The sequence below is a fragment of the Xyrauchen texanus genome, chromosome 12 (genome assembly GCF_025860055.1).
Source record: "Xyrauchen texanus isolate HMW12.3.18 chromosome 12, RBS_HiC_50CHRs, whole genome shotgun sequence".
Taxonomy (NCBI): domain Eukaryota; kingdom Metazoa; phylum Chordata; class Actinopteri; order Cypriniformes; family Catostomidae; genus Xyrauchen; species Xyrauchen texanus.
This window is the reverse complement of record NC_068287.1, coordinates 5,622,154-5,649,943: the sequence shown is the minus strand read 5'-3', so window position 1 is coordinate 5,649,943 and position 27,790 is coordinate 5,622,154. Positions and strand designations below refer to the sequence as shown.

The 27,790-nt window shown below is 39.1% G+C and overlaps 1 protein-coding gene across 1 annotated transcript in view; it reads right to left on the bottom strand.

Annotated features, from left to right (window-relative positions):
* The window catches only part of vwa3a (von Willebrand factor A domain containing 3A), a 43,937-nt gene that overhangs the window by 14,270 nt on the left and 1,877 nt on the right, over positions 1-27,790 (bottom strand). Inside the window, 14 exon segments of the mRNA XM_052139906.1 lie at positions 1,014-1,133; positions 2,788-2,885; positions 3,895-4,184; positions 4,951-5,089; positions 5,277-5,399; positions 5,865-5,927; positions 6,007-6,106; positions 17,505-17,630; positions 19,508-19,614; positions 19,731-19,832; positions 22,691-22,745; positions 22,936-23,016; positions 26,812-26,939; positions 27,150-27,219. Of these exon segments, the coding sequence (XP_051995866.1) occupies positions 1,014-1,133; positions 2,788-2,885; positions 3,895-4,184; positions 4,951-5,089; positions 5,277-5,399; positions 5,865-5,927; positions 6,007-6,106; positions 17,505-17,630; positions 19,508-19,614; positions 19,731-19,832; positions 22,691-22,745; positions 22,936-23,016; positions 26,812-26,939; positions 27,150-27,219 (1,602 nt within the window).

Below are 27,790 nucleotides of genomic sequence, written 5' to 3'. Positions count from 1 at the left end.
GTGCCTAAAACTTTTGCACAGTAATATACATAAAGGCAGCATAAAAGTACTTTAACTGTGATTATCTGAGAGAACTGTTATTATTGAGCACTTCCAATTCTAATCACATCTCACTATCCAAATAATGGATTTTTAAGTGAATATAGAAATGGCAATCATAACACGTTTCATGAATGTTTAGTCCAATTTTTTGGTGTTACACTGTATTATTTGAGCACTCCAAATGAACTGAGGTCGTCACCATTCTGCACTTAGACCATTAAGAGCATGCAAAGATTAAACACTTGCTGAAAAGTATGCATGATGTTTAAAAGTGTAAACACTTTTCGATAGTAAACACAACACGTTACAGTTTCACTTTATCATTCTTGTAATGGCAAATGCTCTTAATCGTTGCGGGTTCATACACAGAAGAGGAGACGGTGAGGAGATGAGTTAATATGGATCTGAATGGCAGTTGTGCGGCTGGATATCAACAGTTCAAGCTGTTCGAGCACTGTTTTTGCTGCTGTCAAAATGGAGAAAAGCTATAACGATTTAGTATTTAATATTACCTCAGACTTTCAGTTTTTGCAAAAAATTGCAGACCTTTTTCAAAGCTACCGAATTTGCATAACATTCCTAGATGGACTGGTTAAAAGGAGTCCCTATGAAGTGACATTGTACTTAATTCAGTCAACAGCACTGGGTTATCATTATATTATATTATTTTGTGTTCTACAGAAGAAAGAATGCAATATGACATGATAGTGAGTAAATAATGACAGAATTTTCCTTTTTGGGTGAACTATCCCTTTAAGTATAAGCCTTTAGATCAAAAGGTTTTTAATATCATGAAAAAACATAAATTCAATCAAGTTTATCAAAAAAGAATGTAACCACAGAGAGAAATTATCCAAACATGAAATATCCTCTAGAGAGAGAGAGAGAGAGAGAGAGAGTGTGTTTGTGTGTGTGTGTGTGTGTGTGTGTGTGTGTGTGTGTGTGTGTGTGTAAATTTGTTTATGACCTACACAATGACATTGAAGCTAAGTTTATTAACCAGTTGCTCTTGCAGCAATAGTCGGAGGGCATGCTGGATGTGGAGCTGGTAGTGGGCATTCATCCCAGACATATCCACAAGAATCTGCACCCTGAGAGAGAGAGAGAGAGAGAGAGAGAGAGTCTGTATCCCATGATCCTCCCGACCTGATCAGAATATAAGTGCAGCACTAATGGATTTCTAAAGGTTAAAGACTGGAGAGTGAATATCAATAGGCACTTATACTCATATTTACTGTATCTTATGATTGACATGTCAGGGCAAGTCTGTTGGTTTAACGATCTAATAACTGGTGGTTCGGCCAGAGTTCTCATTGTATATGCCCCTGCGAAAAGAGCAATCTGTATTTTACCGGAGTCTCTTAGGCCGCTGATCTCAACTAGTATATAGAGCCTGATCTAATGAAAATTGTGACGGTGGCGCCATTTTTGCCAAATTATATTACATGGTTCATTGCATGTTTCGCGCCATTTTGGAGGTGAAATGTCCACTGTGTGGCAGTAAAAGTGAGTTAAATGGTCTCCCAAACAGATGAGCTTTTTAAAGTTAATGCTCTATTGAGTTTTAAATGAACAAAACCAACCAACCTCCCTACCCTTAACCTCAAACCTAAACCTAACAGATAGTGTCATAAAAAACTAATGTGAAATGAAAAACGCAATTGCTGAAGCAACAACGTCATTTTGTGGAGCTTCAATGACACTTTCAGCTTACGGGTCAACTCGCATGGTCTTCAGGACTCAAACCCCAATCCTTTACATCACAAGTGCAACACTCCATCAGTTGAGCTACTACACAATCTGATCAAACTCAAACAAGCTTATAAATGTAGTTGTTATGAAACGTGAACGTTAAACTGTATCGTGATGTACTATAGTAAAAGTGTTTTAATAGCATTAAGAAAAGATTGCGTTGTGTGAGGAACAGGGTGAAAAGTAAGTGTTTATGAAGTGATAATCTGCTGTTTTACTCATGATTTGTGTGACAGTGAATCAAAGTCATTGTTGTTGTAGCCCCTCCAGTGATCATTTCACCAGGAAACTGTCGCAATATGTACAATGAGCCATTTAAAGATCATTTTGTAGGTATAAGAATGCGATTAGTTTAGATTAGGTTGGGTATATAATACCAGATGTATAATAAATCATAATTAATTTAATCATGTATTGTTAGGATAGCTAAATAAATTGGCTAATCAATTTTTACTTGTTCGGACTTCATAAGACAGGTTAGTTTTATGGTTTGCAATGGTAATCCTGCTCAGTACAAGAGGAGCCGCAGGTTCAGACATTTGGTTCATGTGCTTGGCTGAGGAGCCTCTGGTGCAAAGCTAACATCTGTGGGAATGCCTCCAAGTCAGAATCCCCCCTAAATGTGACAATACCGCAGTGCCACGGGACTCCGATTGGCCCGGTACAGACGGTCTGCGATTATCAGGCAAGTAGAGCCGTTCGAGACGGCTGCCCCTCTCCCATCACGCACTGCACGTTTGTGGAGAACCTGGGGCCAAATGGCTCATAGACGACCTGAACGATAGTAATAATGAAGGTTCTATTCAGCCTATGTTCATAATTTTGCATATAGTTGGGCCTATGCTCTCCATGGTAATATTAATACATTTTAATGTTTGATATTAATAGCTTTTTCTTTTACTATGTTGGGTCACCACTTGGAATGTAAAATCGGGGTCCTGAAGCAAAACAGATGTGAATCACTGTGTTAGATGAAGAGCTACACATCCTCACCTCTGCTCACACACGGTTCCCCATATCTGCCTACTGCCGGTCCTGTTCAGCCACTGAACTCTCCTTTCACACAGACGCACAGCACCCATGAGCCGCCTCTACACGCCATACATAAAATCCAGAAAAGAAGGTAAAAATACAGAAAAATAGCACGAGATACTAGTGATAGATGGACAAAGAGCAAAGGCTGTCCCTGCTGGAAAATCATTGAAATCCTGAGAAATCACACTTGTCTCTGTGACAACCCTAGACTCTGTAAACAGCAAGGCAGCACATAAAGTCAGCATAAAAGTTATCCATAAGACTCCAGTGGTTTAATCAATATCTTCAGAAGTGATATGATAGGTGTAGGTGAGAAACAGATCAATATTTAAGTACATTTTTTACTATAAATTCTCCTCCCTGCCCAGTAGGTGGCAATATCCATAAAGAATGTGAACTGTCAAGAACAAAAGCAGAAGAATGAGAAAGTGAAAGTAGAGATTGATAGTAATTAAAAAAAAAACACTCCAGTGGTTAAATCTATGTTTTCAGAAGTGATGCAATAGTTGTGGATGAGAAACAGATCAATACTTAACTTTTTTACTATAAATCTACACTTTCAAAAAAAACATCTTAAGAGTTCTTCTTCTTCTTTTTTTTTTTTTTTTTTGCTGATTCACATTCTTTGTGCATATCACCAATTACTGGGCAGGGAGGAGAATTTATAGTAAAAAAGGACTTTAATATTGATCTGTTTCTCAACCACACCTATCATCTCACTTCAGACGATATGGATTTAACCACTGGAGTTGTATGGATTACTTTTATGTTGCCTTTATGTGATTTTTGGAGTATTAAACTTCTGGTCACCATTCACTTGCATTGTATGGACCTACAGAGTTGAGATATTCTTCTAAAAATCTTCATTTGTGTTCAGCAGAAGATACACATCTGGGATGGCATGAGGGTGAGTAAATGATGAGAGAATTTTCCTTTTTGGGTGAACTGTCCCTTTAAGACCACCTTAAGATGGAATGACATGTTTGTTTGTTTGTTTTTTCCAGCAGGTGTGTGCCTGTCTCTAGGATTTGAGCATAAAAGTGATTCTTGGTATTAAAACTGCACCTGGTACTTTTCCAGTGATGGAAGATCCACATGCAAATTCTTCACCGTTCCATCATGCCACTCAAACTGCACCATGGCCCGCTGTGGACAAAAACAGCTTATTGAGTTAGCTCTGTAAGACTGCAGTGAAGTGAATGGATGGGACTCAAACCAGGATTCATCAGCGAAGCAGGACAAGTACATCACCTCATTGACTGTAGAGGAAACAGTCTTTCCCAGGATTGGCACAAACATCTCTTGTGGAGAATAGGCATTACGAGCCAGCAACTGATACAAGTCCAGCTTCTGAGCTGCATTAACACAACTGTTAGCCAAATGTGACCACTCTCATCAAGCGAACTTAAGACAAACATTTAAACTGACACATGGTTCAAAGATGCCTTGTTTGTAAGACTCTCTACTTGTGTGGTTTACAATGTGGACTTCTTCAAAAATAACACAATGTCAAAATGTATTTAGAATTTGAATTCAAAATGAAATTGCAATTGACCCAATTTACTTTTATAATAAACAATCTTATTTATTGCCATTCAAGCCATTGTTTTATGCTAATGCTGCAGTTAATGCCCGTTTAATGTCAATGTTATAATAATAATAGTAAAAAGAAATCGCATATGCCACAAATGCTGTTGTTTGATCTTATTTTGTATTGAACCCGGAATATTCCATTTACTTTAGATTTGCATAAACGTTAGCACTGGCAAACATGGAGATGTTCTCGAGAGTGAACTTTGTCAAAAAGCCTTGTCAAAATAGGTGCCGGCAGTGTTTCAGGAGGTGAGTGATTCTCCAGAATCAACTAAATCAGTTCAGGTCTGACGCCTTTCTGGTAAAAAATTCCCATTTTTCACCTTCAAGTCAATTCCTGGTAGAACAAAATCCACAGTCGCCCAACATTTTTTCATTTAGCAGCTTAAGCTTAAATAAGTCACATTACTAAAAAGTAAAATGGGATGCGAGTACTGTTTCATGATGATTTTTAATTAAAAAGTGACCCCATAGACATTCTCTCTTCAGAGTTTGAATAAGACAATGCAGGTCAGAAAGGCATGTTACCCTTCAGGCCGTGGCTCTTCAGCCATTCACTGGAGCTGGTGGCTGCTGGGCCTGTGGACTGGATGTACAATGGTGCACCGAGAACACATGTTACAGCAGTGGGGTCAGAAACAGTGACACTGTCCAAACCTGCAGAGATCTGGAAAGGTAAAAGTGAAGGGCGGTTCAGTCCATGAACATTCAACCACAAAGCTATGACATGGCATGAATGGACTTTAACAAAGTCAGAAATGTGACTAACAAAACTACCATTGTACTGCCCCTGTACTTTTTTTTTATAAAGATTAAACAATGTATTTTAGTGAGACTCAGTAATGTAGTATCACCTCAGTGACAGCTCTGTCTCCGAGTTGACCCTGACGCATGCTCTGAATTTGGGCAAGAACATCCCGCGCTGCTTTAATCTCCACCCAGAGCAGCTCCACATCTGTACTATTGTCTACTACACCCTGTTACACACACAAACACACTTCCATTGATATTCTTACACAATTTATGAGATACAGTGGCCCCCAAAAGTGTTTGAACACATGAATAAATCCCACTTTATTGGATTAGATTAAGAAATCAAGCCAAATTGCATCATGTTAGATCTTTTCTGAGCCACGTTTGCAATGACTATTAACCAACTGTTGTCAAGGTGATTTTAAGTGGATGTATGCAGTCGAACTGAATGTAATTCATCACATTAACCATGAACATCTTCCACTAACATCTGACCACAATGTGTTCGAATTGTTTTTGTTTCATTCTCAACAGTATATCTACTATTTTATAGTTCGTACATATATGTTTGGGGGCCACAGTATTGTAATATAAATTGAATGTCCATTTCAGAGATATTTGTGAAAATTGTGAATAGTAACATTTATTTTGAATTTAATTGACCAGAAGTATGATTTTTCACAGATTACCAGAGCAGCAGAAAACAAGTGATGTTTCCCGCTGGTAACTGCTGCCATTCGCTTCACAGTCTCCTATGGCAGGAAATGTCAATCAATGACAGTGACGAATAATGTCCCTCTGCATATTAAATGAAGAAGAGTCTATACTCACAATGGCGACTGGACTGCTGCAGTTGTAGGAGACCGCATGAACAGATGGCATTCTTCTCTGAGCTAAATAATCACATATAACGTCTACTGTCTGATCAGGGCTGAAAATAAAACAAATGACCATTAAAAAAGGATTCAAACATAATTTGGTATCAATACCTCCAATACAGTTGCAACAGTGAACACCCAGTTTTGTGGTAGTGTGGTAGATTCCTTCATATTTAATAAAGAATTGTAAGCCATGAACCAAACCAACCAGCTTCCAGATGAATTACAACATTGCATAACATATTTGGGGGAAAAGTCCTCATAAGCCGCCACCCTCCCCATCTCCGTGCACCACTCTAAACCCCTCAAAATAACCTGCCTGACGATCATCACACAGGTCAAAACTCAATTTTCTATATGACTATCCCCACATCGATGACCGCCCCATCGCCCAGAACACAAAGACTGGGGCAAAACAAAACCTGAGTGCCTACCACACGCACACAAAATTCTGAATCTTCAACCAGAATATCTGGATCTCAACACACCACCAAAAAACATGGGCTGTGCCTCCATCCTCCGATTGGCATTGCCAGCAGGTGGGTGTGTATTTAAGACCAAGCCTATACAATCTAGAGGGGGTCCAATAAAATCTATGCAACATTTTTAATTGTATAAGACGCACCCTTGCATCTCTATATGCAGACTTGATGTTTTTAAGAATCCTAGACCACACTCCCTCCTCCAATACCAAATTGAAATCTTTCTCCCATACTCTCGAGAGAAGTTAAAGCTTTGGCCTCCAGCCTCCAGACCTTTTCCAAAATCAGTAATCACCAATCCCAGAGTATCTGCCGCTTTAGGGGGGTGTGTGTGACTCCCAAAAACAGTACAAAGCAGGTGGCGCAGTTGAAAATACCTATAAAACTGATATCTGGGAATCCTAAAATGTTGAGCCAAATTTTCAAACGATCTCAACACTCCATTTTCATATAGGTCACCAGGTGTAGTAACCCCCCTCACAATCCACTCTGACCAGCAGAAAGGGGACTTACCAATACTCAGTCTTGGGTTCTGCCATATGCTCAAGGCAGCATTTAAATAAATGTCTGATTTAAACACTCTGGACACTTTGTCCATACCGAGTATAAATGCGAAATAACAGAGTGTAACTTAACTTCTCTGATTAGTTTGATAGAGATTCTTTGCAATGGCGAAATAGGGGTAAGAGCATCCTATTCAATACAAAACCAGGGAGGGGCTCTCTCAGGTGGAAATGACCAATGATCCAAATGTCAGAGAGAGTAATAAAACAAAATCTTGGATAGGCCTAACCCACCTTTGTCAATCTGCCTATGTAATTTATTGAAATGCAATCTGGGACGCTTACCATTCCAAATGAAGGACTTCACTATGCTATCAAATTGCTTGAATAAAATACCCAAATACTTAATGCCCTTTTTGGGCCACTGGAAGGCACCCGGCTGGAAACTGGACAGTATGCTCTCAGAGCGTCGGATATAGACCAACTGACTATGTATCCTGAGAACTTGGAAAAGGAATGAATAATTCTGTGGAGGCAAGGCATAGATCTAGTAGGGTCAGAGACAAATAATACAATATAATCTGCTTAAGCAGAAGCTTATGCGCCTCGGCCACGCCTCCCGTCGTGACCCCTGGAAAATCATCCTCCTTTCTTATCGCGGCTGCTAATGGTTCCACGGCAAGACAGAACAATAATGGGGAACGAGGGCAACCCTGCTGAGTGCCCCTACCCAGAGTAAAATAATCTGAAATTAATCCATTTGTTTGTACAGCTGCTAAAGGGTGTCTATAAAGTAACTTAATCCAACCAATAAATTAACTCTTGAACTTATACATTTCCAAAATCTTAAAAAGATTACCCCATTCTCCATCTAAAATGCCTTTTCGGCATCACGTGAGATGGTAGCGATCGGAGACTGATAATTTGCCAATGACCACATGATATTGATGAAATGCCCAATGTTATCAGAAGCTACGGCCCCGAATAATCCCCACCTGATCTATATGTATAAGAGATGTCATAACTTTAGTTAATCGGTTAGCCGAAATTTTTGGCAAAATATTTACATCCAGCTTGATCAAGGAAATTAGATGGTAACTTTTACTCTTGCTTGGATCTTTGTCCTTTTTAAGAAACAGATTGATCCTGGCTTGTGTCACGGTTGGGGGAAGCTTTCCATTCTTTAAAGATTATGTATAAACAAAAGTGGAGCCAGTTCTGTAGCATAAGATCTAAATTATTTAGTGGTAAAACCATCTGGTAGCCTTTCGTCAAGTTCCTCCAAGGTTAACTCAGAATCAAGAGGATTATTTTGCTCAGTCATCAATTTAGGGAGTTCTAATGGTTCCACAAAATGTCTAATGTCTTCATCAGTACACGAAGACACGAAACTATAAAGATCAAGATAGAACTCTTTAAAGGCATTATTAATATCAATGGCAGAGGTAATGGTAGAAAAAGATTCTCTCTGCTTTATATATCTAGCCAAAAGCTTCCCTGCTTTGTCACCCGTCTTGCTCTGAATAATCAAATCTCCACTTTCTGTGGCAAAATAGTATTATATCTGTATTTCAGTCGGGTCAATTATCTGACACCATCAGACGACACTGCACTTTTAATATTCCCATTCAACTCCACGAGCTCTAGTGCTTTGGATTTTTTGATGAATGAGGCATAATATATGATCTGACCCCTAAGAACCACCTTAAGTGCCTCCCAAGCCACGCCAACAGAAGATACTGAAGACCAGATTTCTCCATATAAACATTGATTTCAGTCTTTAACATTTGTTGGAAATCAGGATTTTGCAAAAGGGATACATTTAAGTATCAACAATATTATTTATTTTTCTCCGTATGTGGCAACACTTCTAAACTCACCAGGGCGTGATCTGATGTTTCCAACTGAGCAATCAACAACATACGAAATGAGGGACTTAGATAAAAAAATATATATTTTATAATAAATCTTATTTCTATCAGGAAGACTCGCAGACTTGAGTGAAATTGAAGATGACATTTAGTTGATGAAAATAAAACAGAAAAGTAATGTCTCTCTTTGGCGTAAGCCCCGTCTGGTGGTCCGAAGTTGTAATACTCGGAACCGTCATATCCTGCCGGAGATAGGAGGCAGGGGCAAGGAGCCTACCCCTGTGCAGGACGGGACTCAACTGGTGGTGGTGGGGTGGTGGAGGTTGCCGTGTTAGCACACTGAAACAGTAATGTGATAGATTTTGAGCAGACTTATAAAGCAATGGCTTACATGTGATTGGCTGGGAATTACCCAACTAATAGTGCGATGCTAGTCTTTCCGCTAGAACTACACTGCGCTTACATTTCTATCAGGAAGACTCGCAAGACTTGAGTGAAATTGAAGATGACATTTATTTGATGAATATAAAACAGAAAAGTAATGTCTCTATTTGGCGTAAGTCCTGTCTGGAGGTCTGAAGTTGTAGTACTCGGAACCGTCATATCCTTCCAGAGATAGGAGGCAGGGGCGAGGAGCCTACCTCCAAAAGAGACAGAATGTAGAATACTACACCATAAGAGATGATCCGATCGGTACGAGCCAGGTCTTCTGTTCATTCTTTGCAATATAAAAAGCCATGCAATTGGGAAAGCCGAATTTTTTCTTTATTTATTTTTTCCTTCTCCTTGAGTTTGATTTTGTCCTTGTGCATTTTCTCTTTTTCTCCTCGAGTTTGATTTTGTCCTTGTGCATTGAGGGCCCCTGGTTGTGTAGAATCTTTGTCAAAGACGAACAACGTGGTAGGCAGCCCTACGTTAGGTCGGCATTGCTGTGCAGTGTCTTTGTTGAAAGATAAACAACATTTGATTATGAAAACCCTCCGACGAGGGAAAAGTTGTTTGAGGTATCTTTGCCGAAAGGTAAAAAACATGCGTAAAGCCATACGATTATGGCAACGTTGCGTGAAATCCCTACGTTGAAAGAAAACAACATTTGATATGAAAAGCCTCCGACGAGGGAAAAGTTGTTTGATGGTTATCTTTGCCGAAAGGTGAACAACGCGCATGGAGCCATACGATAATGGCGACGTTGCGTGCAATACCCTTTGTAGAAAGATATTCCATGAGGCTCAAGCCCTCGAGCGAGGGCGGCCGCTGTTTAATGGTCATCTTTTCCAAGGTGAACAGCATACAATAATGCCAAAACGATAATGGCGATGTTGTCGTGCAATACCTAGTTGAAAGATATCCCGTTATTGTGCAAGATTTCCGGCAAGGGCCGCTGGCTTGTGCAATACCTATGCAAAGGAACCATGCTTGAGATTATGGTGCCCTGGCAAGGGGGTAGACATAGTTATGTGCCATCCTTGCGAATGGTGGGCGTGCTTGAATTGAATCGGATGTGCTGGGAGAGAGCCACCAACCACCACCAGATATGCATGAGAACTTATGGCTGATGGAGAGTTGAGCTTGTTTGATGATTTGGGTTAGGTTGACTATTTCAGGTACGATTGAGGAGACCAGCAGCCGAGCATCTTCATTGTGGATTCCAGTATACCTCGAAGTGTGCCAGTAGAAGCTGGTCTGTGGTACTCCTGCTAAACGAGGGAGGGAATCAAAGATTACATTTAAAAACCCAGGAATGTGTCTGACTGGGATAATGAAGTTGCAGGAAATGCTCTGCCATGTCAGATGTCTCATAAGGGACATGATGGTTCGAGGAGGACCAGCCTTTATTGATTATAGTGATGACTGCGGAATTGTCGCATAACTACGATGCGTTTGCGTGTCTGAAGGGAACCCATATGACGCTGGCCGTGACGATGGGTGTGGAATAATAAAGGCCTCTTTTAAACTTCTCTTGTTGATGTAGCTTGCTGTGTCATCACAAAACGCAGCTTCAGCTGTTCTTGGTATGTATTTCCTATTTCTGTACTCAAACATATATGTTACCCCATATAGGGTAAATAACAATTTCATTGGAGGGTATAGTGGAATGTTGTTTTGCTGGACCGTATAATGAAGTGCTGTACGAATAAACGTGGAAGGATTTGATAGCTTGGGTCTCGGTGTCATTTCTTTCTTCCCTCAGCTGAGCCGCATCGAGACTGGGATTGCAGATCAAGAAAAATTTATTAAATACATTAAATGACAAAATTATCTAACAGTGGGATTAATTTGGAAGAGAGCGGAATATTTTGTGAATATTTGCAAATCTCCTTTCCAAATGTGCTTGATAGCTGATTCCACAGCTAATGCGCTAAAGTTACCATTGTCTCTGACTGCATTCACGGTGACCGGATATACATATATATTCATAAATATATGGCTGAACTCTCATGTTGCTGTAGTGTTTGAAGTGGGAGCTGTAAAGGCACAGCCCTCTTCCGGAAAGGGGCGGGGAGCGGCAGCTCATTTGCATTTAAAGAGACATGCACAAAATCAGCATGTTTTAGATTCCACCCTAAAGAGACATTTATAACATGGTATAGTAAATGATCCGTGGGGTATTCTGAGCTGAAACTTCACAGACGCATTCTGGAGACACCTGGGACTTATTAAATCTTGAACAAATTGGCATAATAGGTCTCCTTTAATGGTAACAGATTATATTAATGAGCTTGACTCGGCACAGGTTTTATCCAGTGATTGACAGACCTACTTACCTGCTACTAAAATGAAACGTCCCTGACCATGCGCATTAAAAGGGAATGGCTCATATTGAAATGCTTTGATACTTAAAAGTAATGTAGTTGGGCTGACATGACTGTTAGACTTTGAGCTTTGAAATTTGGAACATGGATAAAGCCCCAAGTGCTTGAAGATCCCCATAGATTGAAACGTTGTCTGAACAACTATGAGTGAATGATTTATGAAGACATGCCATACGAATTTCTGCACTTTAATGAGGCCTGAATGATAATAAAATGTAAATATGCCATGAGATAGGAATTACTCGCTGTATGACCTGATCATTATGCGATATGCCTTACGTTGACAATTAAATAATCTGACGAATAAGGGGATGCAGTGCGGAGCCTACCGCTAGGTGTCAGAGGCGCGCCACAACAGCCGTGCTTGCGATGAGAACGTGGAAGTACGTATAGAGTAAGAAAACGCTGCATTTTATGGATCGGCATTAATGCGCCCTTGGAGGCACCCGGGAACATCACTTGAAATGTTGTACCGAACAAAATAAGTTATTTATTTCACCAAGGACCCTTTCACAAGGCTTTGGTGAAGGCTATATTAACCGGTTGATACACATTTGTTCGCACACGGGAGTGACGTCACTCTGCTTACATTTAATATATAATTTATCGTCTATATATCTAATTAATGTTAACAAATTATACATCTTTTCAAAGGTCTAAGGGTTCCACATTGATATCCGATCTCTGTTTCACAATAGCAATCCTCCAGGGACAGCAATTTGTTTATTTGTGCCAGGAGTACAAATGAAAACATGCAATATCAAAACGGGACTTCATACATTTATTATGAAATTGCGATTGCCAGATGAATACAATTCGCCACACTTGGGTCAATTGTTCATGACAAGGGTTCATTGTATAACATCCAATAGCACTTTTTGCCCATAAAAATTATAAAACGGAGAAATATTGATATGTTCTCCGTTGTTCACATGAGATCTCGTCTGGAAGATTTACCCTTCGTTATCGTTCTTCAACAAACTATGCAATCTGAGCAGCATTTATGTTGTAAAAATGTATATTATCTTATATATTAGAGTCTTATAAACAAAATGAGCCTGTCTCCAAAGTCTATTTTTTTAAAAACGCGGCGTAGTTTCATTCATAATAGCAAAGCAGTGCAGTCAGAGTTTGTGTTGACATTTGACATTTCAAATTCTTTAGACTTGTGGCTTTGAGAACATTGTATTTCTGGGTTTTATTATTGTTTTTTGTTTTGTTTATATATATATATATATATATATATATATATATATATATATATATATATATATATATATATATATATAAACCATGTTCAGCACAAAATATTTCTATTACTATAAACTTCAGCTTCTCTAACTTAAAAAAATAACAACATATATTAATTCTGAAACTGATGGTGAATGACATGTGAATGAAACTTGACCGATTTGCCCTCACGAGATCGCGCGATTGCCTGCCATTACTATGAGTGAATGCGCTGTTGACATGAAATACTGGCTTTTGATATTGATGCTAATGCGTTATGATGAACAGACAGCATTGCAACTTTATGATGAACAGGCAGCATGGCAATGGAAGGCCTAGACCCATGACTAAATCTGATGAATATTATAATAACTTAGCTTATTTCTGATGGAAACAAGCTGCTGCCTGAGCCGATGATTTTGACAGACTTGGCGTGGAGCAAGCTCCTTCCGTGCCGGGTCGTGCAATCCGCTTGAGGATGTGGTGGCTCATTGAGAGAGATGAATGAGATATAGATGAAGATCTGGGTTTGCTGGTTGTTTACTCCCCATGGGTTTGATATGGGCAGAAGTTGAGATGAAGTGATGACGTCATTGGAAAGGGAAGGCGGGCTTCCAGAGATGTTCTGTGCACTGGTTCTCCTGTGGCCTGAAGAGGTTGAAACGTGTCTATTTGCCACGTTAGCACACTAAAACAGCAATGTGATAGATTGTGAGCAGACTTATAAAGCAATGGCTTACATGTGATTGGCTGGGAATTACCCGCTAGAACTACGCTGCTCTTACATGGACTGATGAAAAAATGTATAGTCCCTACCAGATAGGTTCAAAATTCGCCAATTATCTGCAATACCAAGATTATTACACATCCTGTGAAGCCTCAATGTTGCTCTGGGGGCTTACACACTTTTGCTTCACTTTGATTAAAGACTGAGTCCATCAAAGATTAAAGTCTCCTCCCAATATTATATCATAAGAGGTGCCAGCGGCTTGCAACATCCCTTCGAGATCAATAAAAAAGCCCTGATCATCAACGTTAGCTGTGTAAATATTAGCCAAAACCAACTTTTGCCCCTGAATTTCTGCTAAACAAAATAATGATTCGCCCTAATTTATCTATAATCTGTTTGAGACATTTGAATTGTAGATGTTTACTTATCAGTGTAATTACTCCCCTGCTCTTACTTGAGCCAGCACTTAAGAAAACATGTCCACCCCATATCTTCCCAAATTTTTCAGCTTCCTGCTGGGAAAGATGTGTTTCTTGAAGAAACACTATATCACTTTTCTTACGCTTAAGAAAATAAATAACCTTCCTTCTTTTTATGGTGTACCCCAACCCATTCACATTCCACTTGGAGAAAGATAACCTACTCATATTAACATTTTTATATAATAGATTAATTGTGTGTCAAAAATAAGATTATACAGACCACATTCCAACATTAGTGCAACAATCAAACCCCCAACTAAACAAACAGAAAAAAGAAAAATGTGTGCATAACCATGCGTGGGCATGACAGCGCCAACCGACATCAATCCCTCTGAACTCAAAAGGTCCATGTACGCCTACGAGAGCCCCCGCGACAACTTTGCCATCGGATTGCTCAAGTCATCTGCACAAATTTTGTAAGGCAAAATTACATAACAGAAAATACTTTGTAAAACAAACCCCAGCCAATAGGTAGAATAAACACAAAGAACTAGTAGATTCATTCACAGGACTGACTCAAAGGTGTGATACTCCACAAAACAAATTTCAACTGATATAAAGCCGTTCATTTTCCTCGGACAGACAAACAATTGTTTCGTGAGCTAGCTGTTTATGAGTACAGCAGATGACGTAATCATTCCAATGTCACACGAAAATACTCCACAAAACAAACTCCAGCCAACAGGAGGCATATGCACAAGGAACAAACAGATTCATCCACAACTGTCCTAAAGCAGTGTTATTCCACAAAACAAACTCCAGCCAACAGGAGGCATAAGCACAAGGAACAAACAGATTAATCCACAACTGTCCCGAAGCAGTGTTTTTCCACAAAACCCAGCCGCTGGGTGGAACCAGCACAAAAAGAAACAAAACAGGTGTCTTGGTTCCTCAGATGGTCAAGAGACAAATTCACTTGGAGGCTGCATAAAAAAATACACCATGACTTACTCAGTCCGTCAACTTTATAAAAGACATCCTTTTTGTGGGCATGTAGGTATTTTGAGGCCATCCCCAGCATCCACTCTCAATCTGGCCAGGAACCCCAGTGCCGGGACTCTATGAGCTTGCTCGATTTCCAGCTTAAGGACTGTTATGTCGACCAGACTCGGGAAGAACTCGTCTAGGAATTCCACCATATCTCTCCCTTCTTCATGCTCAGGAATTCCAACAATTCATGCGTTATTTCTATGACTCCTATTTTCGAGATTTTCAAAAATGTTTTCCTGGTCTATTTTGGTTGCGAGCTGATTAGCGGATAATTCCCTTTCTGATGACTCCAGACAATTGATCCATTTCTCAACATCTGTCACTCTTGAATTTTGTTTCCATTGCCGTATTAAAGCGAGATCCTCCAAGTCAGCAACAGCCTTTGTCAGCATCACAAACATGTTGGACAGTTGATGCTGGATTTCGACTGTTTGATTAAATTATTTTATAAGGGAATGAACTACTACCATTAACCACTGTGAATAACCGAATCGAATCAGATGCAGCAGTAAAATATAAATGTTATTATTAGTCACTGATTTTCAGTATAAAATACCATTTATTTAAAGTATAATGTGAAACATTCCGATACATTTAAATATATAAGTAGTTTCCCTACTGAAAAATAACAAAAACAGCTAAAGCTTAAATCAGTTAGTTGGTCTAGGATGGTATCGCAGCCTGGACAGGCTGGTCAGTTGGCTGGTTTAAGAGGGGTTTTGGGCACTTTTTACCTGGTCAGGCTGGGAGAGCAGCTTGCCGACCAGTAGAGATGTCATAAAATATTGATTATTGATCGGAACGTTATTTTATCAATATGTGATTGAGGCATCGATATATGAAAATTTGCTGAATTAAACCTAATTAAATTAGAATCCTAATTTAGATGTTTTCCAATTCACTCAATTGGACCTCTGATTAACAGTGTGGAGTAATAGCATTGGGAGACCACAAGAGGGTGATATCACAAGCCGGGTCGTGTGTAGGAAAAGCACCGGGATCACACACAGAGGACGAGCTGATGAGGCACAGAAGATGGCAGTTTCAAGTTACAAAGGTTTTTGTACTTCAAGAATGAACAAAGTGACATTGATGAGTTTGCAGGTTAGTGTATGAAACTGGTGTAACTGAGCAAACTGAACAAATACAAATGCCGACATTTATTGAGAAATTTCTCTGTATGTACTCGTGAATAGTCTTCATTCAAGCTGTCAAACCACAAAACTACTGTGGCATGGGGGCATGGTCATGTGTCGGTCTGCGGAAGGGGGAGAGCAGTAAGGCTCGTCACCTGGGTTGTAATTATCTTAAACACCTGTCTCTCATTATAGTGATGGTGGAGGGAGACCTGAAAGGCATGCCAGAGGATCAGGGAGTGGAGAGAGTGACCAACAAACACAACACAACAGCACAGAGTGAGTGTTATTTGAATGTTTACCAAAATTCAAATAACTGCCCTAGAAGTGTTTCTGAATGTATGGGCATGAATGAGCTCGGTTCCGAGTGCAATGTCCACAGGGTGGTGCCAAAAGTGAGTTAATTGTAAATTATTTAATACCGTCAATAGGAATGCATTTTGTATTAGCCCTACCTCCTATCCCAGTGGTTCCCAACTCCAGTATGTTCCTGGAGGCACCCCAACACTGCACATTTTGTATATCTCCCTTTTCCGACACATCCGATTCAGGTCTTTGAGTCTCCACTAATGAGCTGATGAGTTGAATCAGGAGAGTTTGATTAGGGAGATATCCAAAATGTGCAGTGATGGGGGACCTCTAGGAACAGGGTTGGAAACCACTTTAACCCAAACCCCAACCCTAAACTTATAAGTGGAGTCAAAATTTTATCTTAAAGTGAAAATGCAACCTCCAAAATGCGCTCACCATTTTTTATGTGAACGCGATTACTTCCTGGTTCCTACAGGAACAGAGCCCATGTAGTGATAGAGGGAAAATTTGAGCACAGTTGAAATTATGTAAAAATGCCCAATCGGGGATGGCTTTTGTCAGTAATTCTTGTTTTTTCGAAACTTTTGGAAGCAACATAACGATTGCCTATGTGATCATGTTGTCTGCAAAAGGGAATAGCATTACCTAACAATCTCAGAGTTGTGGTTTTTCACGTTATCAGTCAAAGGAATTGTTTTATTCCAGAGCCCTACATTTTCAATATATTATGCTGGGTGAGGAAATAGTTCCTAGCTGCCATTTTTAAACCCTCTCTTCAGACATTACCAATTATATTATTCAAGCTATTTAAGGTAAATTGATGGATGATTGCAGAAATATATCATGGAAATTAGTTGGCTGCTGGCTCAAGTTAAGTTAAGAAACAGTGATTTATCTCTCACCAGGAGCCCAAGATGATGAGTAGTGTGTCCAACTGTGTGTGGGTCATCACCCTCTGCACTGCCTGCAGGAGGTCACAGCCTCCACTCGCCTGCAGCTTCATAACCCACGCCTGACTCTCTGTGAGCCTGAGACAGAATACATGCTTTTAGAAATGATGCATATTTACATATATACACGTAACACAAACAAAGATTTCACAACCTTGTCTCAAACGTGTTAGCTCTGTTTAAATGAGTTGTCTTCCTGTCTACTGCCTACACAGTCCTGGGTAGATTACTTCTGAAATGTAATCTGGTACTGAAATTACAACATTTAAATTGTAATCAGTAATTCAGTTTTATGTACTACACTTTTAGGTAATCTCATCCAATTTATTTTGGATTAATTATTGCATGTTGTAATGCAAACATAAAATCAAAAAGCAACTTGATGTAATCTGTTACTTCACAACACTGCGTTTACATATCACCTACCTGCACCTTAAAGGCCCAGATATACAGTACTTCATATGAAATGAAAGAACGAATGGGTGAGACGTCATTTAGAACAAAATCTGGCCAAAAAGGTGTTTTTGCGTTCATTTCGGTGGTTCGTAACTGCCTGCTGAGGTGAACTTTTAGGACAAATTCTTACCGACTGCTAAACACCTTCTTACTGCCATTGGTGCACATACTCTGTAGGTGTGACCTGAAGCTCCACCTACCTTGAGGCTGACAGCTAATTCTGTATGTTGTTCAGTCAGTCAACAAGGACACACTGGTGTGCAGTTTTTAGCTAGCTGGTGCATGTCATGCCTTAATTTTATTATTAGTCTACAAATGGAATCAAATCTACTCAAATACTCTAGGGCCCATTCACTCAAGTGCCTTCTGCAGTGAAAGCCATTCACACATCTGCCCAAAATAAGGTATGACCCACTTATCATTCATTTGTCTGTATTCTGAACACCAATTTCTGCAGTATCAGTGTCATCATAAATTACAATAACAGAGTGTAATCGGCACATAATTTGGCCAAGTATAGCGTGTTAGCACATTAGCATCATGAATTCAGAATGTAAATAATACAAATTTCACATTTTCTTCTGCATATATATTCATTTAAATCATCATCAAGTGGTCAAAACAACTAGGGGTAGGGGTAGGGGTTAAGAATAGGCCTGTAACATGGTAGACTACGGTTTGAATCTGGAGATAAACAAGTTTCTTGAACATACAAAATGGCTTCTGGATTCTTAGGAAATATATTATTGGAACTAACCTAAGGTTAAAAATGATGTTGTTCAAGGTTAGAAATAATTAATGCATAGATATGCAGGATTTTGAAATTAAAAAACCTCCAAGCCACCAACAGAGTAATGGAGGAGAAGGCTACCTACGACACCAAAGACCAGGGTTCAAATCCAGAAATAAACAAACCACTTTGATAGATCCTATTTTTACCAGTACATGTAAAAGCATGCGACCCATGTCAATTTAAAGGAAAAAAATCCCTCTTAAATTTGAGGAACAGCCTGTAGTTACACTGTAAATCTTAGCATTTTGCTAAAATAATAACACAATACTCTAATAAGCATCAAAATTCAAAGCACATAAATATTTGGTAAAATAATCACATTTTAATTAGACTACACTATTTTGCATTATTGATTTTTTTTGGGAGAATTAAATAATTCATAATCAACAAATCTTTCACTTCATCCACTAGCAGTTTGTGCCTGTATTAGCATCTAATACAGGCACAAACTGTTCTCACATGCCCACTCATCCCCAAATGACAAAGCTAAAATAAAACAACCAGGCTATTAAAATAGACACTAAGCATCCTAATGAAGATAATGGCCCGGCAGAGGCATTTTTACAACACGAGGAGCTTGCGTGATCACAGTCCATCACTGACCTTGTGAATCACGAAAATAATATAATTGCTCACCTTTAAATTACCAATCTAAAAATAGCTTGTTGCTCTCAGCAATAGGAATACCCAAAAGAAACCCATTTACCTTAGTGGGCAGGTATATGCTGGCTCTTCCCAAAGACTGGTAACTTCTGTGCCGTAGGATAGTAGATGCAGTTGATTCTTTAAGCTTAGTTGCTCTTCAATGAGAGTCTTTGATGGTATAACAGGAGCAAAGAAAGGAAAATCACAAAATGAGCAGTGTTTTTAAACAAATGAGCAAATAAAGCAAGGAAATTGATGCAATTAGTTATCGTGAGGGATCCTACTAGGAGATCTTGCTGTAGATCTGGTAGCCTCTCTTCAGAGCAGTTATAATCAGACGTGTCAACAAGAACTCCAACTCGGGATCCATTTAACACTCCAAACACCTAACAGAAAAAATCAAACCAGCAAAAGATACCAAAGTTTATGACTGGTTAAAATAGTGTCTCACAAACGTTTTTCTGGCCCGGCACACTTTGTACTACTAAAAAATTATACGGCACACCTCTATCCCACATAGGCTAACCATCGTCAATATTTTTTCCTTTTCAAGAAGTTGTCCATGTTTTCTGTCCATCTTAGTAGTGTGTTTACTTTTAATGTTTGAAATTCGACTATGCAAAAAAAAGATAAACAAGTCACATTGGTAGGCTACACTGTGTGAGGTCACAGGTGGCAAGAGCGCTAAATGGGTAATGAAAAAAAACACATATTTGCTTCTTTTCTAATTTGTAGATTTGTGCTTGCAATGCCACAACAAACTCATGTCATTTTTACAATTGTGCAGAATTAGCTGCAAAATAAAGAGTACTTTGGTGAGGCTTGTTCAGTGACCCCTTCTGGATATGTCACTAAGTGGGGACAAATGAGTGTCATGTGCTATGAGCGAGTCAGTGAATCATTTTGAGTCATTCATGACAAAAATCTACAAAGAGACTTTATAGTGTTTGAGCATTACAAGAACAAAGCAAATTTATAGTCTTCCTTCAGTCTGAGCATTATTCTTCATCCAAAAAGACAACAATAATAGTCTAATAATAGTGAGTTTTAATAACATTCTCACCTTCTCCTTTATTAATAATGACTACAAATCTACTGACTTCAGTAGAAGAATTATAAACACAAAGCAAATCTACAGTACCATTTAAACTGCTGAGCATGTCTTTTATCAGAAAAGACCACAATAATAGACAAATAATCATTTTGAGTTTCAATAATGTTGTGTTGAGTCAAGGCATCAAGGCTGCACGCTGACGTGAGTCATGTGATGACCCTTAACACTTACATATTTCAGTCATTTTTACATTTCTACAAAAAGTATGATCTTTGTCCCCATGTGCACTTGCAAACTATAGTCTGGCTTTTTTATGGCAGTTTTGGAGCAGTGGCTTCTTCCTTGCTGAGCAGCCTTTCAGGTTATATTGATATACTGTATGACTCGTTTTACTGTGGAAATAGATACTGGTCAACCTGTTTCCTCCAGCATCTTCACAAGGTCCTTTCCTGTTGTTTTAGGATTGATTTGCACTTTTCGAACCAAACTACAGTCATCTCTAGGAGACAGAATGCTTCAACTTCCTGAGCGGTATGATGGCTGCGTGGTCCCATGGTGTTTATACTTGCATACTATTGTTTGTACACGTGAACAGGGTACCTTCAGGCATTTGGAAATTGTTCCCAAGGATGAACCAGACTTGTGGAGGTCCATACATTTAGTTTCTTAATCTTGCCTAATTTCTTTTGATTTTCCCATGATGTCAAGCAAAGAGGTACTGAGTTTGAAGGTAGGCCTTAAAATACATCCACAGGTACACCTCAAGTTCAGTACACCTCCTATCAGAAGCTAATTGGATAATTCTCTAAAGGCTTGAGATCATTTTATGGAATTTTCCAAAAAGGCACATTTAACCCTCTGGAATTGTGATATAGTCCATTAAAAGTGAAACAATCGGTCTGTAAACGATTGTTGGAAAAATTACTTTTGTCATGTATAAAGTAGATGTCCTAAATGACTTTCCAAAACTATAGTTTGCTAATATAAAATCTGTGGAGGGGTTACAAAATGAGTTTTAATGACTTCAACCTAATTGTATGTAAACTTCTCACTTCAACTTTAACTGACTTTATGCAAGTTAGTTACAGTCCTCTAATCTGATTGGACATGTGATATTCCAAGAGTGCCAATATTTGGTATACAGCACAGGGATGCTTCACTTCACTTGCAATGATTGTTCCTACTTTGGTGTCTTTTGTAACTACTTTCATTGGTGAAACAAAACTAGACAAAATAGCTGTGGCCATATTATCGTTGTTCCAAAACCTAGTGAGCTGCCTCGGAAGGCAGCACTTTATGCATCATTAGTGTGCTCCCGACGCAAAGGTGGTTCCAAAGAGTAGGTATCTTAATTATGCTGCCTCTTAAGATATCTTGTTTTAGGCTAATTCTAAGGTATCATTGTATGTATCCTTCCCCATGTAGCCAATCCCAGAAAGCACCACGATGAGCACGGTGGAAAAATAAATCCAACATGGTGGACAAAGCAAAATAAATTTTGCTATGCGTATTCGTGCACCGTGCACAAAGCATGAGGAATGCTATTTAAAAGATGTCCGGAGCTGCTGCCTATGAAGAGAGTTCTAAATCGGTCTCATTTCAGTTAGGATGCCACAATAAAAGACAGCTGCCTATGTAGGCAGGAGACAGCACGGTAGCTCACTAAGTTTTGGAACAGACCCAATATGTCTTGTGGTTACTCAATAAACATGTCTTGTTTATAAAACTGTTGTACTGAATAACAGCACAGCTGTAATTCCCTTCGGCCTTAAGTCTACAGTCAAATCTTAGCCATGTTGATATCCAGACAACACGATTGCAAATGTGTGATATTGCTTAAACGTTAAACCAGCTCATAAACACACACACAGTGCATTGTATACTTCGTTTACAAGGAGTTAATTCATGACTCCTAGGTTTGAGAACATATTTTAAAATCTAAGGTTATTTAACTCAGCGTCTTAACGCCATTATGATATCTCTTTGATGTCATGGTCAGAAATTAGTTAAATATTGGCTATACTGAATACATATCATAGCAATCAATTTACACATATGATCTGGAACAGTGGACACAATTGGGTTCTGGCACTGATTACGGCACACTGATGGTGGAAAGAGGGTACCAGATCTCTGATTGAAACTAATCTGCAATTCATGGTCTGAAGATATCCCAGATATCCAGTTTACCTTCTTGCTTCCTTGAGTGAGCCACTTTATTTGATCATGGTACATCTCAATGGCTCTACGGAAAGCAGATAAAAACATTCATCTCAATCAAGATCTAAATTTAACTGTACTAATTCTATCAACAATTAGATTGGCTAATTCATATAAATACAAGTGTAACATATAAATACTATGTCTTCACTGTCCTTGAGAATGATAAGGCATCATCATAGTGACTGTACACAAATGAAGGAGATGTTACTCACATGTAAAGCTGTTCCTCAAAGTCTTTGAGTGACTCAGTGCTGATGCGCATCTGTTTGCACACTCCATCTCCTCTCTCAGGCCTGTCATAAATACACAGAGTTGTATCAGTTGGTGGAATCTTATGAAGAACATATCCAAGTCATATTTTTCCCCATATTTCAACATTATTGTCATAAACAAAATTAAATCTACTTTTCATTTGATTTAAGGGGAAAATATAAACTGGGCATGTTCTTGTCAGGTTATCCAGGTACAGTAAGTGCTTTCCTTCCTATAAAAGACCTGTTGGATGTTATTTGATTTATTTTGATTTTGCTGTCAATAAAAAATTACCTTATGAATATCTTAATGATTTTAATGTGCTTTTTTACTATTATTTGACCATTAAGTTTCCTAAAGACTGTGTTTTTAGACTAGTTTCACGTTCCTTTCTTGCTTTGTGACTTGCAAGTATGTTAAAGCAGAGGTGTTTTGATTTTGCTCTCTGATTTAAATGTCAGAAGAATGGTTTTAAGTACTTCTGTGAATCAGTTCAAACTGTTTTAATTAATATATTTATATATACATACACTCACCTAAAGGATTATTAGGAACACCATACTAATACTGTGTTTGACCCCCTTTCGCCTTCAGAACTGCCTTAATTCTACGTGGCATTGATTCAACAAGGTGCTGAAAGCATTCTTTAGAAATGTTGGCCCATATTGATAGGATAGCATCTTGCAGTTGATGGAGATTTGTGGGATGCACATCCAGGGCACGAAGCTCCCGTTCCACCACATCCCAAAGATGCTGTATTGGGTTGAGATCTGGTGACTGTGGGGGCCATTTTAGTACAGTGAACTCATTGTCATGTTCAAGAAACCAATTTGAAATGATTCAAGCTTTGTGACATGGTGCATTATCCTGCTGGAAGTAGCCATCAGAGGATGGGTACATGGTGGCCATAAAGGGATGGACATGGTCAGAAACAATGCTCAGGTAGCCTGTGGCATTTAAACGATGCCCAATTGGCACTAAGGGCCTAAAGTGTGCCAAGAAAACATCCCTCACACCATTACACCACCACCACCAGCCTGCACAGTGGTAACAAGGCATGATGGATCCATGTTCTCATTCTGTTTATGCCAAATTCTGACTCTACCATCTGAATGTCTCAACAGAAATCGAGACTCATCAGACCAGGCAACATTTTTCCAGTCTTCAACTGTCCAATTTTGGTGAACTCTTGCAAATTGTAGCCTCTTTTTCCTATTTGTAGTGGAGATGAGTGGTACCCGGTGGGGTCTTCTGCTGTTGTAGCCCATCCGCCTCAAGGTTGTGCGTGTTGTGGCTTCACAAATGCTTTGCTGCATACCTCAGTTGTAACGAGTGGTTATTTTAGGCAAAGTTGCTCTTCTATCAGCTTGAATCAGTTGGCCCATTCTCCTCTGACCTCTAGCATCAACAAGGCATTTTCGCCCACAGGACTGCCGCATACTGGATGTTTTTCCCTTTTCACACCATTCTTTGTAAACCCTAGAAATGGTTGTGCGTGAAAATCCCAGTAACTGAGCAGATTGTGAAATACTCAGACCGGCCCGTCTGGCACCAACAACCATGCCACACTCAAAATTGCTTAAATCACCTTTCTTTCCCATTCTGACATTCAGTTTGGAGTTCAGGAGATTGTCTTGACCAGGACCACACCCCTAAATGCATTGAAGCAACTGCCATGTGATTGGTTGATTAGATAATTGCATTAATGAGAAATTGAACAGGTGTTCCTAATAATCCTTTAGGTGAGTGTATATATACAGTTCAGTTTTTCACAATTCCTGACATTTATTAATAGAAAACTTTCCCTGCCTTAAGTCAGTTAGGACCACTACTTTATTTTAAGAATGTGAAATGTCAGAATGATAGTAGAGTATGATTTATTTCAGCTTATTTCAAAATCTCACAGTACAGACATTGCAATTTATTGCCCTGGCCACATCTGCAGTCCTCATGCCTAATGCGCATTCACGCAGATGAGCAGGGACCCTGGGCATCTTTCTTTTGGTGTTTTTCAGAATAAGTAGAAAGGTCTCTTTAGTGTCCATAATTTTGATAACTACCATAATTTCCGGACTATAAGCCGCAAATTTTTTCCCACGCTTTGAACCTCGAGGCTTATACAATGACGCGGCTAATATATGGATTTTTCCCGCTTTCAAATTTTATATAAAAAAAAAAAAAAAACATTCTGTGACGTGCTCAGTTTTTTGGCGGCGTGAAGCTTTCATTAGACCAATGAAATTGCCAAACGGGTTAAGGTCAAAACAACTTTTTTGTTTACTGTTTAGATTAAATCGAGCGTGCTCAAACTTCCCATCATTCTGATTACGGTAGTCATTTTGTCACCCTCATCATGGCAAAGACATGGAGAAATGCATATGATGCTGCTTTCAAGTTGAAGGAGATTGATCTGGCTGTTGGAAAAGGAAATAGAGCTGCTGCATGGGAGCTTGGTCTTAATGAGTCGATGATAAGACGCTGGAAACAGCAGCGTGAGGAATTGACAGTGCAAAAAGACAACTAATCTGAGGCTATTCAACTCCGACACCGAAGGAGATGACTTCAGTGGTTTCAGTGCACAGGAGGAAGGATCTTCGAGGAAGATATTGACCAATGACTTTATTGGTAGGCTACTGTTTACTGCAAATGTTTTATTACAAGCCGTGTGTGGCAGCGGGGGCGTGGTCAAGCGCCCATCCGGCAGAGAAAACTAAGGGCGCTTACACCTGCGCTAAATTATGTCTAACACCGGTGTCTAATTTCAAGTGCCCTGCTTCACGTGTCCTTCTTGGGAAAACTGTCACACGGGCACCAGTGTGACAGTTTTCAGCAGGGCACTTGACGTTCCAGGTAAGGCTTTTAGTGGCCACAGCAATGTTTACAATCAATTTTATAAAGTTTCTCAATTCTTCTATGCGCCAACACTAGACTGACGTGTTTCACTCTATCAGCTCTGTGGCTGCTGCCTTTTTATGCGGCTCTCCCCATGCTTACTGAAATTAGACACCGGTGTTAGACATAATTTAGCTCAGGTGTAAGCGCCCTTACCGCTTTTCTCTCCCGGACGAGCGCTTGACCACGCCCCCGCTGCCACACCGTGTTTCGTTAAAGCCTATTTATTTTTGTTACAAGCCGTGTTTCGTTAAAGCCTGAGTAAAGTTCATTTGTTTCAATGTACCGGTAGGCACCTGCGGCTTATAGACATGTGCGGCTTATTTATGTTCAAAATAATATTTTATTTAAAAATCAGTGGGTGCGGCTTATATTCAGGTGCGCTCAATAGTCCGGAAATTATGGTATGACCTTAATTGCCTAATGTCTGTAAGCTGTAATTGTCTTAATGACAATTCCACAGGTGCATGTTCATTCATTGTTTATGGTTCATTGAACAAGCATGGAAAACATTGTTTAAACCCTTTACAATAAAGATCTGTCAAGTTATTTGTATTTTTACAAAATTATCTTTAAAATACAGTGTCCTGAAAAAGGGATGTTTCTTTTTTGCTGAGTTTATATATATATATACACACTCTTGAATTTTTGATTCCTAGTTTTACAGAACAGCAAGTAATTATAGATTTACCAACTGGTTTCCAACAAACTAAATCATGTCCTGCAAAAAACAGTCTGTACTGATAATGAGTGAGGAGTTTTTGTTGACGATATGGTGTAGCCCGTGCCAAAGAAATCTGTTTATTAACTTCCACTTTGTACACTTAAAGTATAGACAGCTCTGTTAGTTATTATAGGAGCATTCTAGTTTTGTTGCATCTGGTGCAATGTCTAATAGTCTAATAGCACAGGGTGCAATGAGTACATTGTTTCTGTAAACTTACATAAGAGTAGTAGTGCAGAGAGAGAGAAGGTGAGAGAGAGAGAGTCCACAGCTCTCCAGACTGCATGTCTCCAGCCACTTTTCTGTGTTCATATATTCATCAATATGATTCCTGTGCTTCTGCACTCTCTGAATATTAATAATGACACAGAGGTCAATGATAGAGCAGTCTGCACACAGTATTAAAATAACAGCTGTAAGTTAAAGAAGTATTTAAAAAAACGAAGCTTAAAATGTAGTGATTAAAAACTACATTACTTGATGATTTAATATATAAAGTGTACCGGTGGAAACCACAAAAAACAACAACAACAAAAAACTTGTAGAGGATGCAATCACCATTAAGTCTTCAGTTTGATCATCTCTGGAGCCCAACAGGCAAATATCCTTTGAGGAATTGTTAATTTTCCTGTGAGAGCAGACAACAAAAGTACTGTCCTATGACCTGGATATGATTAATATATGAAGAAATTGAGAAAGAAAACTAAATACGGAAACAAAGGAAGGAAAGATAGGAAGGATGGAGGGAAGAAAGGAAACAAAAGATAGAAACAAAGGAAAGAATCAAAGGAACGAAGGAGGGAAGGGAGGAATGTAGGAAACAAATGACAGAAAACATAGGAAGAAACGAAAGATAGAAATGAAGAAAAGAAAGATGGAAGGAATGAAACAAAAGATGGAAACAAAGGAAAGAATAAGGAAATTAATACAGAAAGGGAAGAAGAAACAAATGGAGGGAGAGAAGGAAGGTAAGAAAGGAAGGAAGGAATGAATGAAGGAGAAAAAGAAGGAAGGAAACAAAAGATGAAAATGAAAGAAGGATAAAGGGAAGGAGGGAAGGAATGAAACAAGAGATGGAAACAAAGGAAGGAATAATTAAATTTAAAACAGAAAGGAAATAAGTAAGAATCAAATGAAGGCAGAAAGGAAGGAAGGTAGGAAGGAAAGAAGGAGACAAAAGAGAAAAATTAAGGACAGAA